Source organism: Carassius gibelio, chromosome A12 (assembly GCF_023724105.1).
Source record: "Carassius gibelio isolate Cgi1373 ecotype wild population from Czech Republic chromosome A12, carGib1.2-hapl.c, whole genome shotgun sequence".
NCBI lineage: Eukaryota > Metazoa > Chordata > Actinopteri > Cypriniformes > Cyprinidae > Carassius > Carassius gibelio.
In genome coordinates, this window is record NC_068382.1 from 5,642,810 (window position 1) to 5,658,796 (window position 15,987).

At 37.9% G+C, this 15,987-nt stretch overlaps 1 protein-coding gene across 1 annotated transcript; it reads left to right on the forward strand.

Moving 5' to 3' along the window:
* The first annotated feature begins 3,808 nt into the window (after nt 1–3,808).
* On the forward strand, nt 3,809–5,321 carry LOC128025620 (QRFP-like peptide receptor). Its single transcript, XM_052612116.1, has one exon. The coding sequence runs from the start codon at nt 4,047–4,049 to the stop codon at nt 5,319–5,321; it is 1,275 nt and encodes a 424-aa protein (XP_052468076.1). The 5' UTR covers nt 3,809–4,046.
* The last annotated feature ends 10,666 nt before the right edge of the window (nt 5,322–15,987 follow it).

The following is a 15,987-nucleotide window of genomic DNA, read 5'->3' on the forward strand; positions in this document are numbered from 1 at the left end:
ACCCTTTAAGACCTAAGGTTTAAAATATAACATTTTATTCTGTTGTTGTTTGAAACTGTAATTATGATTTTGAAAACACACCCAAATATGGTGCACGGTTTATTAGATGCATTTAAGTTGTTAAAAATGTTAATAACACTTTTGTTAGCAAATGTAAATAACAAGTCCCTGCACTATATTTATGGAAGCATAAACCGAAATGATCAAAGCGTACACAGACCAACTGTCTTGTCCATGTTCTCTCAATTGAATCCTCTTCTTGAGATTTGAGTCTCTGACCTTCTGCAAGCCCCGCCTTGTTCAAGCAGTGATTGACGTGGTGCGAGGGGGCAGACACGTGATCGACTCGGAATGCATTTTCAATGTGCACATTGAATTTTGCTACATGTGTTGCGGGAAATTGAATGAAAATGCAATCGTAAGTGTCTTGACTGTGAGTGTTACTGCATTTAAGATAAAAATTGCATTTAAATGATAATTTTGCCACAGTTTTTGCTTGAACATGTTATACATATCGAATCATTTCTGTAATACATTTTCATTTTGATTTTGCAACTTATAAAGCATTAAAATTAGTATTAATTTTACATATTAAAACTGGTGTATGAAATGGCAAATGAAAATTATGTAATTTAATTTTTATTTGCACCAAACGTTGCACAAATGTATTGGAAAATGTAAATGTAAATACAGAAATGCATTGCCATTTTACATATTGCATTGTCATTTTGCATATTACATCCCAAATTGAATATTGCAACCCATATACTTCCATACTATATTAAAAGTTACAACACTGTTTTCAAGCACTGGCGATGCTAACTGTGTCATTTTCTTCACAAGATTCAATTTTAGATCAATTTCTTCAACACAAATTGACATGAGCCAAGATGTCAGACATGCAATTTGCCCATGAAATTGTTTGTAGTTCAGGTAAAACACATTTCTGACACTAACATTTAAAATCAAATTGTCAATATCTTGCAATAAACTGTCAATAGAGAGTTTCCTATTATAATTTTTAGAAATCTAGTGTTGATGGTGCAGTGGATAAGACACATGTCTTTGGTATGAGAGACCTGGGTTCAAATCCACTGTGAGACACCAATGTGTCCCTGAGCAAGACACTTAACCCCTAGTTGCTCCAGAGGCGTGTGACCTCTGACATGCTTAGCAATTGTAAGTCGCTTTGGATAAAAGCGTCAGCTAAATGAATAATGTAATGTAATAAATTGCTTTGTGGAAGTTTTTCTAATTATAGAAGTGTTTTAATCTAGAAAAATAATCTTTCAGCAAAAAGTAATTTCCCATTTTATCAGTTATTATCTTTGTGTGTGTAAGTAATAAAGTTAAATTTGTCAACATTAGTTAATACATCAAGTATCAGGAACTAACAAAGAATAATAATTTAACAGCATTTATTTATATGCTTTTTTTGGTTAATGTTGCCTGTGTTTTAAAAATGGAAAAATGTATTTGCGGAAAAACCTAAAATAGAAAAACCTTTTCTATTTTTATACATTTTATGATTACGGTGCAATTTTAAATGTTTTCATTTTCATTTCAAGATTTTACATTAAACCCTCACATTGCTATATGCAGTGAATGTTGCTTTAATAACATAAATGGAAAAATGTCAGGAAATTGTCTCACACAAGTGAATCATCAATGAAATCATTTAGACAGTGATAAAAACATTATTTGTCAAGTATGACGCTTTTATTATAAATAGCAGCTGCAGAACACAATAAGACCGCAAATGAAATATCTGAGAAAAATGATCACTGTGACCAATAAAATGCAATGAGCTTATTGAGTGGGGACAAACTACAGCACTGCAGTGCATTTAGATCAGGTATTGCTTTGTGAAGTAGGTAAAGTAATAAATATGTGGGCTATTTGTTGCATCTGATGTGTTGGAAATTGTCAAATGAATGCATTTGCAAGAAGGTGACTCTCAAATCACATAATTTGCCTTCCTATCAACCTTACTCAAGCAATGTTCTTCTAGTGTCTGATATGATGATCAAATCATTATTAGTTTTCTTATTAGTCATGCTGTAGGTTGGAGCGGTCATCATGATGTGAATGAGTGAATTAAAACACTTAGACAGCAGGCCTGTTATGTAAGTCTGTTCATCAGTGTTGCTTGGTGGATTGGAACACAATGTGTTAGTTCTGAGGTGTGTGAAGGAAAAATTCTTAACAATTGCAAAGGCATAAGGCAAATGCACATTCATTTTTTATTATTTATAATATAAGAAATCTAGCACAAGAGAAACACATTTATTTAAGAACAAATGACTGTAACTTGGCCTTAAGTGGATTATTGCTTTTCTAAACGGTGGCAACAGCGATAATGATAAAAGACACAAATGTTCAATAGATAATTACATTTATTCATAATGAACGATTCTTCTGCCAAAAGATATAGCTCATTGGCCTCCAACTGGGGCTGTTTATAGCAACGGCTTAGGACTTGAATAATGCAATCAGATTTTATACACAAAACTATTCATTTTCTAACATGTTTTCATATTTTATAAGTAGCTCTTTTAAATGTGCTGGAAATATCATACCTGCAAAATCAGTGTAAAAAGACAAAACAAGCAGCTGACTGGCCTGATTTAATGACCTAGTACTGATTTGGCCCTATTTAACCATTCATTTAGTCAATAACAAAGCCAGTTAATTAATATGTTGCCACTAACTGCAGAGACAGCTGTGTGTTAATCTGAAAAAAATAATGAATCAATGTGGATTGGTAAATGATGTGAGGGAAAATGTGTGTTCAAAACAGAAAATACATTTTCATGATCTTGTGTATTATACATTTCAACCATTGATTAGTAACAGATGTGACATGTGAGAAAGAGCTTTCCTGGAGCATATCAGTCTTTGGTAGTGCAACTGGAGCACACAATCAACTATGGGTGGCAAGGCACTGTCAGAAGATCTGTGGGATGAAGTTGTGTACAGGAACAAGTCAGGAGATGGATACAGAAGAAAAAAAAATCAAATGCTTGATCAATGCCTAGAAGCAAAGCAAAGTCTTTATTACAAAATGGAAGGTTTTTTGTACAGCACAGACCCTCCCTGGATCAGGACGACACTTCAAACTGGACGAAAGTTCCAGGAGGAATCTGATCAGAGAGGTGACCAAGAGGCAGCTGCAGGAATTTATGACAAAAACTGTTCATTGTGTGCATGAAACAACAATATCACAAATTCTCCACAAATCTGACTTTTATGGGAGAGTTGCGAGATATCATGCACACATACTGTTTCCAAAAACAAATGGAAGGAGACACATTATATCTATAAACTCAATTGTGCATTTCAGATGCTGACACATCCTGCATCCTCATCGTTTGCATTCTGTCATCCATTCAGAAATACACAATAATGGACTTACAGGATTATGAATACACAGAGTTTAACTATAGGACTTGGTCCTCATTAGACTATTTTCTGTTTCTATTTAGTTTGAATAATTTTTATTCAATGTCAATTGTCATTTATTAATGTATTCTGCTAATAACTGTAGACTACTGTCATTTTTCAGTTTCACATGCAATTTTCAAAGCATGGTTCTGCTATGTTACAAGCTGAAGAACCCTTTTACATGTATATATATATATATATATATATATATATATATATATATATATATATATATATATATATATATATATATATTTTTTTTTTTTTTTTTTTTTTTTGTGTGTGTGTGTGTGTGTGTGTGTGTGTATGTTTGTGTGTGGTCTGTACTGAATTATATTGAATTAATATTTATATAGGCCTACACTGTATTTTAAACTTAAAACATGCATTAGGCAACAGCATTTGAAATGTGATCGAGAGAAGTCGTAGGCTTCAGTGAAGACTATTTTAATTACACGCGTCATTATCTGAGATTTAACCATTATGGGATATTTGAGATTTTCTGGGTGAATCATTGCTCTTTTATCATATAACTGAGGGTGGGGGCGTAATGGAGATCCTCAAGAAGCGGACGGTCAGATGAGATCCTATACAGAGGAACCATGAACACCTCGAGCATTTACAGCACATTCGGACGCTTCTTCCCAAACAACTTTTCTCTCTGGGAGCATCTCCAGAAGAACTGGACAACTCGAGACTTGACGCCTTTCTCCATCGACTTTCTGTTCGCGGGACATGAACCGGACACTATAGTTTTAATGGTGATGTACGTGATCTCTTTCGTGACCGGACTGGTGGGGAATATCATGGCTCTGTGGGTCCTGACGCGCCGCAGGAATCGTTTATCTGGAGCTTCAGCCACCAGGAGACTCCTGGTCAACCTGGCGGTGTGCGACATGATGGTGGTGTGTGTCTGCATGCCGGTTAACTTAGGGCACCAGGTGTATAACGCCTGGGTGTTTGGAGACTTTCTGTGTCGAGCTGTGCCGTTCGTTCAGGCGGTGTCCGTCTCTGCGAGCGTCCTGAGTCTGGCCGTGATCAGTCTGAACAGATACTACAGCGTCCACAGTCCTCTGCACGCCAGGGCTTTCTTCACGGCCAGCAGAATGATATGCATGATAGCTGTGGTGTGGCTCGTGTCTTCTGCGTTATGTCTGCCGTTATTTTTCATGAACACAACTAAGACGCTTTCTCTTCTAGACGGGCTGCATACAGTGACCGTGTGCGTGGAAAGCTGGTCTAAAGCCAAACTGCGCCAGAGTTACAACTTTTTACTCTTCTGCGCGTTATACGGATTCCCGGTGGTCTTTAACCTAATTATTTGCTTCCTGACCTGTTGGAAATTGAGTCGAGGAGGTACAGCATCAGTTTCAGATCCCAACCAGCTCGCGCTGACCTCTTCGACATCGCGCCTGAAGACGCGCAAGAGGATCGCCAAAATGGTGTTTGCGCTCGTGCTGCTCTTCACCTTCTCCTGGCTGCCACTCTACGCCGTGGACATCTGGATCGATTCCAACATCCCCAGCTCTCCCGATCGAAACGATGAGCTGAGCAACGTTGAGCATCGCTGGATTCTCCAGAGCAGACCCTTTGCGCAATGGCTGGGTCTCACCAACTCATCCCTCAATCCCCTCTGCTACTGCTTTGTCGGAAACTTGTACAGATCGGCCAAGAGGTTCAGAGAAAGCTACAGAGAGAAGATGTCATCTGTCTTGAGCATGACCAATAAATCTTCAATGAGAAATTCTGCGTCTGAAATCCAGCCGCGCAGCTCTGGCTCCTCCAGGAGATTTGCGTCGGACACAAGGAGCTACACTGTTTTCAAGCTGACCAGAAGTAAAAGCTTGTCTTCGACGACCGTGTGTGAGAGCATTTGACTTGGGGAGCATTGCTGACAGACTGCCAAAGAAAATGGAAAAGTCAATATCGTGATGCTCTCTAATAACTTTCATCGATAAGTCATTATCAAACATCACATGCTGCTTAATGGAGGTGTACATTTCAGTCTAAATATATATTTTTCATTGTTTCTTTGCAAGTTTGAATGCTACAGGAAACAATAACATTTATTTATTATTTGCACTTTTAATTATTAAATACCTTTTTTTCATTCAAAATATTTCAGCATAATTTGAATGAAAAGATTAGCTAACTTTAAAAAAAATGTTTGGCATGCCCCTTTTTTCAATGTCAAATTTTGACGCAATATGTAATATTCTCAATAAATTAAAGATGTTTTGGAAATGTATTGATCAAATGTATTATAATGTTAAAAAAAGGGATTATAATGCAAATTATTTATTATCTTGTCTATTTTGTAGGTTTCTTTTGTTATTATTTTCAGTTAAATAGATGAATACCAGATTTGTAAGGAAATCCGTCCCTCTGAGTGGAAAACTGTGGTCTGATTTATGGGGACAAACCAAGAGTGTGTGGCTCAAGTCAGGATTAATGGGACCACTGAGAGGCTTTAGCCCTGACATGTGGTTGTCTGTTATTCCCACCAACTCCTCCCCAGCAGAAATCTGAAGAGCCCTAAATAATAAATATTCCTACTGGTATAAACTTTCTGAAAACTGAAGTCATAAGAAGATGACCAATTCAGTGACAAATTAGTGTTACATTAAAAAAATGCTATGCTATTTTTCCAGTGTTTGCTGTTATACAAGAAAATTACTCAGTTGCAGATTAATGGATTTATATTCTATTTAATTTCTTTATTCTAGCGTGGCTACAGATGATAATTTGTTGTCATTAAGATTGAGCACAGATGTACACTCTCTCAGTGAACAGTAACCTTGTAATTTTGACACACATCTGTACAATTTTCTGTGCAATTACATTAATTCCATAGTAATCTTGACAAATGCCATTCTAAGATTATCCTCAAGTGCATGAAAAGGTGATCTGTGCAAGGCTATATTTCAGAAACTATAATTATGCCATAGTTCGCTTCGTGAAATGAAAACCGACTGTGCATAATTTGCTTAGAAATGAATCTAGGCAAGATAGAGGAACATTATAATTGAGTGCTGATTGTTGTACATTTGACTGATACCATTATAAATGCCCAAATAAGCAGTGTAATGCTCTGGATTTGAATTATTTAGAAACTTTAGCATTCAATTTTCAATTAGCCAGTAAACCAATAGTGTTGCCACCATAATAAAATGTGCACACATTGATAAAAGGATATGTAATAGTCTCTCTTGATATCTGCTTTGCAAAGCAGAACAATTCTGAGCTTAAATGAAGAAACATTGCATTTGACTAATGTGTTGTCTTATTCATAAAAATAAATACATTTCAAAGCTCATCTGAAGCACAAACACACAAAACAACTCTAAAAAAAATATTTTTAGCAAATATTACAATATTTTTTTTCCCTCTTGCATTCATACTGAATAGCCATGATGCATTATCACTATTTAAATGCTTTACTGTTTATAGCAGTGAAAAAAAAGAGAGGACCTCTGCTCTAAAAGATCTCAAGAGTGTCCTGTGATTACATTTATTTAAACTTAATGTCTTGCACAAATGGGCTCCTGTCAGTCCCTGAAAACAAATGAGTGCTATAATGGATGTGGTGCCTCTGTGAATAACCTCCATGAGCTTGTGCCGTCAACAGTTCAATCTTATTTCAAAGCAAAAGGGAGATCTGGGACAAAAACATTAATTCAAAGTCTTATATAAAAAACAATTACTGCATCTTAATAATTCCCACCTATAGTGAATATACACCACAATATGTAATACTTTGGGCTGTTCATGTTCATAGACAGTCTAAGAATGATCAAATTTCCTACAATAAACAAAGACATTGTTATTCAGCAGTTGATTGCTGCCACATTCTTCTTTGTATTTTGAGGATGGGTGGAGAAACTTGTGAGCACACCCAATAAATTGTTTGCTTTTTCATCAGACTTTGACTGCAGTTACTGTTTCTCATCTGGACATTTAACGCTAGCCATCTGAAAAACAAGGGCTTCCTACCTCATATCTGTTCAGTACAGAGTCTAATCTAATGTGTCAGTCCACCCAATGGGTTCTTTTCAAAAGTTTAATTGCCCACCTAAAATGGAATGAAGTAGTTTGTAGGAAGGTCTTCAACAACAACACAAAATAATTTTGAGCCCTCTTTATTTAATGAATAGTAGCAATTGACCAGCTAAAGGGCAACATTGAGAAGGAATAGTTCACGCTAAAATGAAAATTAGCTGGATATGTATTTACCCTGAGAACATCGAAGATGTAGATGAGTTGCTCACCAATGGATCCTCTGCAGTGAATGGGTGCCGTCAGAATAAGAGTCCAAACAGCTGATAAAAACATCACAATTATCCACAAGTAACACAGTCCATCAATTATGATCTCGTGAAGCGACAAGCTCTGTGTTTGTAAGAAACAAATCCATTGTTTAGACATTTTAACTTTAAACCGTCACTTCTGGTAAAAATACCACACAGAATGCATAATATATAATAAAATCTGTGTGAAGAGAATTAATAATGAAGCTTGTTTTTATGTTATATATCTAAATATAAAGATGGCAAAAGGCTATTGTGATAGAGTCAAAAGTGGTATAGAAAAATGTGTATAAAATTAAAACTCAAATTGTAAATGTCTTGTTTTATTAACGGGTCAGTTTTAAAGAACAGTGATACAGTAGGTGTTTATGAAATATCACAGCTATATTCACAACAGAATGCATTTTGATCTCTTTTCCTTGGTTTCCTCTATTCTCTCTTTTATTTCTGTTCCACTTTTCTCGATCTATCCATGATAATTGCATAGCTTTATTGCTACAATAAGAATTGGAAAGGGTGTCTAAACATGGGACTCAAGAGTAATTAAGTCAAGAAGAGGTGAATAGTTTATAATAATTTAACCTGAGAGCTGTAATCAACCGTAACAGAGCTGGAATCATTTGCAAAGAGCTGCACAGAAGCAGCAGAATGAGGTCTATGACACAAAAGAGTAGATTTAAATGTAAATGTGAGTTTTAAATTAAAAGTCTGGCAAATTTACATAATTGCACACCATTATTTTGTGCAGTGTTTATTCAATTTTACCGTGATTATGTTATTATGCCTTTGCCTGCTGATTATATTACAAGTTCGCTTAATTTTTGACCTGAATACTTCACTTCTTTTTATACTTTACAAACTAGAAATTAATTCCCAGAAATATAATGAGCTCTATTCCAACTGAAATGCTTTAAATATAAACGAATTTCATGATTCTTTCATCACTGCAATCATTTCTTCCTCATTCTAATTTTAAAACAGACATGTGTTGTTTTTTCATTGTCGTTTCATTCATTTTTGGATGAACTATCCCTTTAAGAACATTTATTCCTTTTATTTTATCAATATTATGATATATGCAAGTACTTTTACAAGGCAAAAAGAATGGTAGCAACACTTAATACACACTTTGTACAAATGTAAATTTCTATAGATTTTAAATCCATAGACATGTTGGGTGTACTATATCTGCACATGTTATACTCTGTGGAGGCTTTTAACAAAAATATTAGCCTAACGAGAGAAGGAAAATAGTTTTTTTATTCTCCCATGTTGCGAAAAGAAACTGTAATATGATGCCAGCCAGTTATATTTTACATTACCATACTTTGTGTGACCATGTGTGTGTGATTCCATGTTTTTTTTAGGAGTGGCAATATGGTTTGTAGGCTAAATCCTCAAGGCTGCAGCTTTGGAAGTCTTTACCCATCTGTGGAGAATGTGATGTCCTTTTAATCCCACTGTCAGGCACACGGGGTCCAGGCCAAGCTGGGAAAAGACTCACAAAACTCTAGTCTCCATAACACACCACATGACAAGCAAATCAGGAAGTATCCTCAAATATATCATCTCACTGGATGGTTTTTCGGATGAGCAAGGCAAGCCAGCAATTACCACTATCTGAGGAAGGTAAATGATGTCGAAATAATCATTTCATTTAATTTCATTTAAAACTTATGTTAGTGGTAGCCTACCTGGAGATTAATCTGCAGTGTGGTGTAAACTTACAAACTCATTCCAAATCATCTGGGACTCCCTTAATTTTAGATCACCTTTACATAAAAAAATAAATAAATTACTTTGGGCGAGAAAGGAATCCATTAAACTGCAAGTAATTTTAGAAACAAAGTTTGTTGAAATGTGAAATGTTTGTTCACATTTCAACAACATACTTCAAACCAGCAATAAAAATAACCAATGAAGGCAAAGAAGATTAAATTTTTTTAAAAACAAATGAGTAATGTTTAATAATAATAATACATGTTATATTAATCTTAATATTTAAAAGATTCACATTTAGCCTATTAGACTGAAGCTGGTTTACTTGATCATCCATGCATCAAAATTATGTTAAAATGCAAATATCAGACTTTGAGGAACGCTTATTTGTAGGTCTAACATATTGCATTGCATTGTTTTGCATCCCACAATTAAAGTTAAGAACTTTGATCATAAAATTAAGCATTGAAATACCAGTTAATGGGAGAAGCAGTGACATCTGATAATATGTGCGTTTTATAAAAGTAGTCTGATAGGCCTATAAGATCTCAATTATTTTTACATTACAAATCTAAATTTTGCCCATGTGAATGTCAAATGTGCATCCAATTCAATTTGGCTCAGTTTAGACCTCTGAATAAAATGTAGTTTTTTTTCCTTCTGTAAGTGCTCCACATTCTCATTATATTGTATGAGAAATGTAACAATATCAAATATGACAAAACATAAAACACCTATGCAAATGTTTTATTTTAGATTTTATGTTTTTACATTTCTTGTGTTTACTTTTGTAAGATACAAAAGATTTTTTGTGTATGGTTGCCACTTGATGTCTACAGTAAAATGTGGCTCCTGAAGTAAACCCATTGAGAAGCACTAATCTAAATGCTAACATACTGGCTGTGAAATAAATACACACTTCTGTTGTGAGCGGTGTGAAACTGGCCTGTGAACAAACACTTCCTCTGTCACAGTTCTGTTGTGCCACAGAGGATGATCAATACAGTCTGAAATTATATAAAAGAACTACTAAAAACCTTAATGACAGCATCTGAGCAGCAGTGCCAACACTAATGCCAATGTTTGTTTGTTTTTAGCATCACTGAGATATTTTACATATTTTTAAACAGTTAGTTTTTTTTTTTTTTTTTCATTTAGATTTTTTGTTAAAGTTTTAGTCAAATTGTTGTGTTTTTCACTTGTGTTAGAATACACACACACACACACACACACACACACACACACACACACACACATATATATATATATATATATATACACGTTATCTGAGACTCTTATATATTTCATGCAAGAAATTTGAATGCTCTGTATTTTAAGTTTTCATTAATTTTCCCCCTTTAGATTTAGTTATTTTAGTGCATCAATACATTATTTCAAGTAACAAAAATGTATCTATTTTTTTAAGGTTTTAGTTAACTATAACCCTGGCTCACATAAATATATTTCAGCCTTGGAGAGCTCTTATTACTCACTGTGCCTTCTGAAAGGATCATTTCCATCTGCCGTAATATGATGCATCATCATTTATATTTTTGAAATCAGCAGGATTTGTGTGTAAGATGGACTGCCCCTTAAAAGGGACCATTTGTCTTCTTCAGCTCGTTAAACAGATTTGTCTCTTGTGTGTGTGTGTGTGTTTTGTATGTGCAAAAAGATGACACATTCTACATTTAATGAGTCAGTGAATCACAAAATCAACCTTTGTGAACTCCAGCTGCAATTTCATGCTAATTAATGCAATTTGGGAAATTGAAAGAAATCCAAGGTTCCGGCAAAGAGACTGACTAAAAAGGAGATTTAATAAAAACATAAAGAGTCCGCAAAAGGTTTATTTGTTTTTGTCACGTGTTTGGCTGTAGTAAGGAATCACAGGACGAAGGAATAAATACAGCAATCAACTTTAATACACAGCTCAGGAGAAACACGTAGAGAAACAACCAAACATAAAATGTGAAGCTAGAGACTAGAAGGAGGATATTTAAACACTGGGAATAATAAGGTAATTAATTAAAACACAGGTGAACAGAATGGCATAATTAAGACATCTTTGTTTGTTTGCTCATGTTATTTATTTTGTAAAATGGTATTGTAAATGGGTTCAAAGGTTGAAAGGAAGAGGACGAGGGGTCGGCTTTACTGCTGACGATTTTTAATAAGAATATATAAAACAAAAACGGTGCCTCTCGCACCATAAACAGAAAGCTCTTTAGTAAGATCAGTCAAGGGGCTGGTGAGGACGCACCTGTCCATGCCCCAAGTGGAAGCCCAGATACATTACTTCCACACGCCCAACCGCACACTTCTTTCGGGTTGGCTGTGAGTCCGGCCCTCTCAGCGACTTCAAGACCGCCCTCAAATGCTGCATATGCCGCTGCCAATCATTACTAAATATAATGATGTCGTCCAGATAGACAGCAGCATAAGCAGCATGGGGTCGCAGGATCTTGTCCATGAGTCCCCGGAAGGTGGCTGGAGCCCCGAACAAGCCGAACGGAAGGGTAACGAATTGGTGTAAACCAAACGGCATTGTGAAAGCTGTCTTTTCTTTGGATAATGGATACAAGGGGATCTGCCAATATCCCTTTGTAAGGTCCAACGTTGAATGAAAGCGTCAATAAACTCGTCGAATAAAACTTGTCAACCCACGGTATTGGATATGCGACGAATTTCAACACAGCATTCACCTTGCGGTAGTCCACACAGAAACGGACCGAGCCATCCGGCTTTGGAACCAAAACTATTGGGCTCGCCCAGTTGCTATTGGACTCTTCTATTACCCCCATTTCAAGCATTGCGCCTAATTCAGCCTGAACTACTTTTTTTTATGCTCAGGCAAACGATACGGCCGGCTGCGAACTACCACGCCTGTCTCGATATGGTGCTGAATTAGGTTTGTACGGCTGGGTAGGGGCGAAAACACGTCGGCAAATTCAGCCTGCAACCTCGTGATGTCAGTGAGCAGGGACAATGAGAGGTGATCTCCCCCGGGGGCCAGGGTGAGGGATTGCGTTTTGACACTCGCCTCTGGCCCAAGATCGTCCTCTCCACTAATCACTGTCGCCAACATCACTGGCTCCACCTTTCTCCATTTTTTAAGGAGATTGAGGTGGTATATCTGACGTGCTCCATTCCTATCCGACCGTATAACCTCATAATCGAGCTCTCCGATTTGTTGTGCGACCTCAAGCGGCCCCTGCCACTTTCACATTAATTTGAAGCTTGACGTTGGGAGCAATACAAGTACTTTCTCTCCCGGTGCAAATTTGCAGAGTTTAGCGCCCCTGTTGTACAGGTGGCTCTGTCTGTCCTGGGCTTGTAACAAATTCTCCCTTGATAGCCGCCCCAGAGTGTGGAGTTTTGTTCTCAAGTCCAGGACATACTGAATTTCGTTTTTGCTTTTAGAGGATCCCTCCTTCCAAGTTCCCTAAGGACGTCCAGCATCCGAGGACGTCCGTAGAGAAGCTCGAAGGGGGAAACCCCTGTAGAGGCTTGGGGGACCTCTCACACGGCGAACAACAAGGGCTTTAACCACTTATCCCAATTTTTCGCATCTTCCCGGACGAACTTACGAATCATTGATTTAAGCGTGCGATTAAAGCGTTCGACCAGGCCGTCGGTCTGTGGGTGATTTAATGCCCAACAATTCGTAAAGTTTGCGTAACATACATGACATAAACGCCGTACCTTGATCGGTGAGGATTTCTTTCAGAACCCCCACTCGGGAGATTAAACGAAACAGGGCATCCGCAACACTCTTAGCCTAAATGTTTCGGAGGGCCACTGCTTCAGAATATCGTGTTACATAAACGACTATGACTAATGCAAATCGATGTCCCCGTGCAGATCGCTCTAATGGCCCGATGAGGTCCATGCCAATTCTCTCGAAGGGGACCTGCATTAACGGAAGAGGGCGCAATGGCAATTTTGGGGTGGCCAGTGGGTTTACCAACTGGCATTCACGACAAGATGCGCACCACCTGTGCACATTCTCGTGAATGCCCGGCCAAAAAAAAAGGGTCGTGAGGCGATTCAGTGTGGCAGCCTGCCCCAAGTGGCCCGCCATTGGATTAGAATGAGCCGCTTTCCCTGCGGCTCCTTGGAATTAACAATTGGGTTGCATCTTCTTTTGTCTGAGCGTCTTGGGTCACTCGATACAACCGGTCTTTTAAAATGGCAAAATATGGATAGATGAGCATTTGGGGAGGATGGAGAAGCTGGCCGTTGATGGTATGGACCTGTTGGAACGTATGTTTCAATGTCTCATCTCGAGACTGCTCCAGGGGAAAGTCATCGCGCTCTGAGAGACCCCACCTCTCGACTTCACGCGTTTCCCCTGAAGCAGGACTCGGCAGCCCGGCTCAGTTTTTCCCACCTGCACCCGCACGCCCCCGACCTGTGCCTTATTTCCCCAAGAGGCATCCGTGCATAGAGACCCCAATAGAGCACCGAAGGCAGGCCAATTCGTAGCCAAAATTTTTCGCGAAGGGTCGACCGGCTTCCCCCAAGTCCAGGGACCGGAAGCGTTGGCGATGTTGCTCGGGGGACCTGCCGACCCACTGGATGATGGCCCTTTTGAGGTCGTCGAAGACCAGCTGTTACGCGGCCACCTGGGCTTCGCCGAAGAGCAGGGGGATGAGGCGCGCTGGCCACTGGTCGTGGGGCCAGCCGCACGCCTCCGTCGATTTCTGGAACAGCTCCAGGAATGTTTCTGGATCATCTTGGGGCGCCATCTTGTGCATTGGCGTGAACATCCCAATCGATCCAGCTTCAGAACCTCTCGCGGTCCTCCTGCTGGGCCTGGATGATGGCCTGGAACCGCCTCTTCTGGTCTGTCCTTAAGTCCAGCAGAGCCTGGTGTTGTTCGCGGTGCAGGACCGTGAGGGAGGCGATGATGTCCGCAAGCAGCATGGAGGACGGGCTTTGCATGGCGGCGGTTCTTCTTCCTTCCCGGGTTTCGGCACCAGTGTAAATGGGTTCAAAGGTTGAAAGGAAGAGGACGAGGGGTCGGCTTTATTCCTGACAATTTTTAATAAGAATATATAAAAAACTAAAACGGTGCCTCTCGCACCATAAACAGAAAGCTCAGGCCTTTTTTCAGTTTTGCGGTTCACGCTCGTCAGCAGCGGGTCTCTCTCCTCTATTCCTGTTTCTCCTGGCGTTAAATACTCTCTCCACGCCAATTACTGAAACAAGAGACAGGTGTTGATTATTTCCGTTCAGCCTGCTCACTCACCGTTCGTCTCCTAATTCTGTCTCCGGCTGCAAACTTCGCTAAACCACGCCTCCGCCTCCACAGGTATCTTGTGTCATCATCCAAACATGCAAAGTTGGTCAGTAAAATGATTGCAATAAATTAATTGCCTAGAAACAATTTCTTGTTTACATATATAATGTGTTTTATATTATTTAGGTACATTTAGGCTATAGTTTGACAGAATGTTCTATAACATGCCATTGGAAGTCAATCTAACCTAACATTTTCTTATATTGATATTGTTTATTTCTTATTCCTTAGCAGCTCATCTGGCTCTTAATCTATGCCATGTCTTGGAATATCTGAAGGCCAGGTTTTTCACTCATCATTAGAACTCTGACTTTTATTTGCTATTATGACTGCATTTGTTATAAGGCTAGCCTATTAATTATCATCATTAATTTATCATCATCTTTTTAGCTGATGTGCCCTTAATAGATAATGTTTGGACTTTCTCCATGGTATTTTAAAGTTGCAATTTCTCAACCAAATTCAGATAGATCAATTGTGATCAAGTGTATTTGCTAGTTTGGGTTATTCTTCAGGAAACAGGCATTCAGAGATTAAATGTCAAAGTATAATCCTTCAACATAGTCTTGCAAACAGCAAAACATATCAAGCAATTTTTCAAGAAGAGAAAGCATAATAAAGTCAAACTAACTAAATAAATAAATATGTACATTGTGAATCAATGTGCAATGCATGTAAGAGGTTTTATGGCTGAATAAGACACAAGTTTTGTGTGAAGTACAGTAGGCCTATTGCAGTAGTATTTTATGTGTCTATCTGTCCTCTAGTGGTTGTGGTATGCAAGTGAAATAGAAGTTTCCTCCGTGCAAACAGGGGCAAACATCGGGCAGGATGATCAATTTTCATTTAGCTAAGCTGATGATGTATAATATACATATAATATTATATATTTGAAACAGAAAATGTTGCCCAAGTGCAATCAGGTCAATAATTAAACATTGCAAGCGTTAAAATGTGTTCAACCTCCATTAGGGACATTTATTTTGAAAGAAAGAAAGAAAGAAAGAAAGAAAGAAAGAAAGAAAGAAAGAAAGAAAGAAAGAAAGAAAGAAAGAAAGAAAAAGAGTAAATTCTGGGAATAATAAGTGCTGAAAATTACTGTCCAGTTCTAAATGTATAAATATTGCATTTATTTACTCATCAGTTATACAATATACATCAATTACACAAGTAATTAGCATATGTATGAAATGAAAGAACTCTAAACCTATA

Excerpts from the sequence above, each read along its gene's own strand:
- LOC128025620 (XM_052612116.1), top strand. The coding sequence starts at position 4,047 with ATGAACACCTCGAGCATTTACAGCACATTCGGACGCTTCTTCCCAAAC.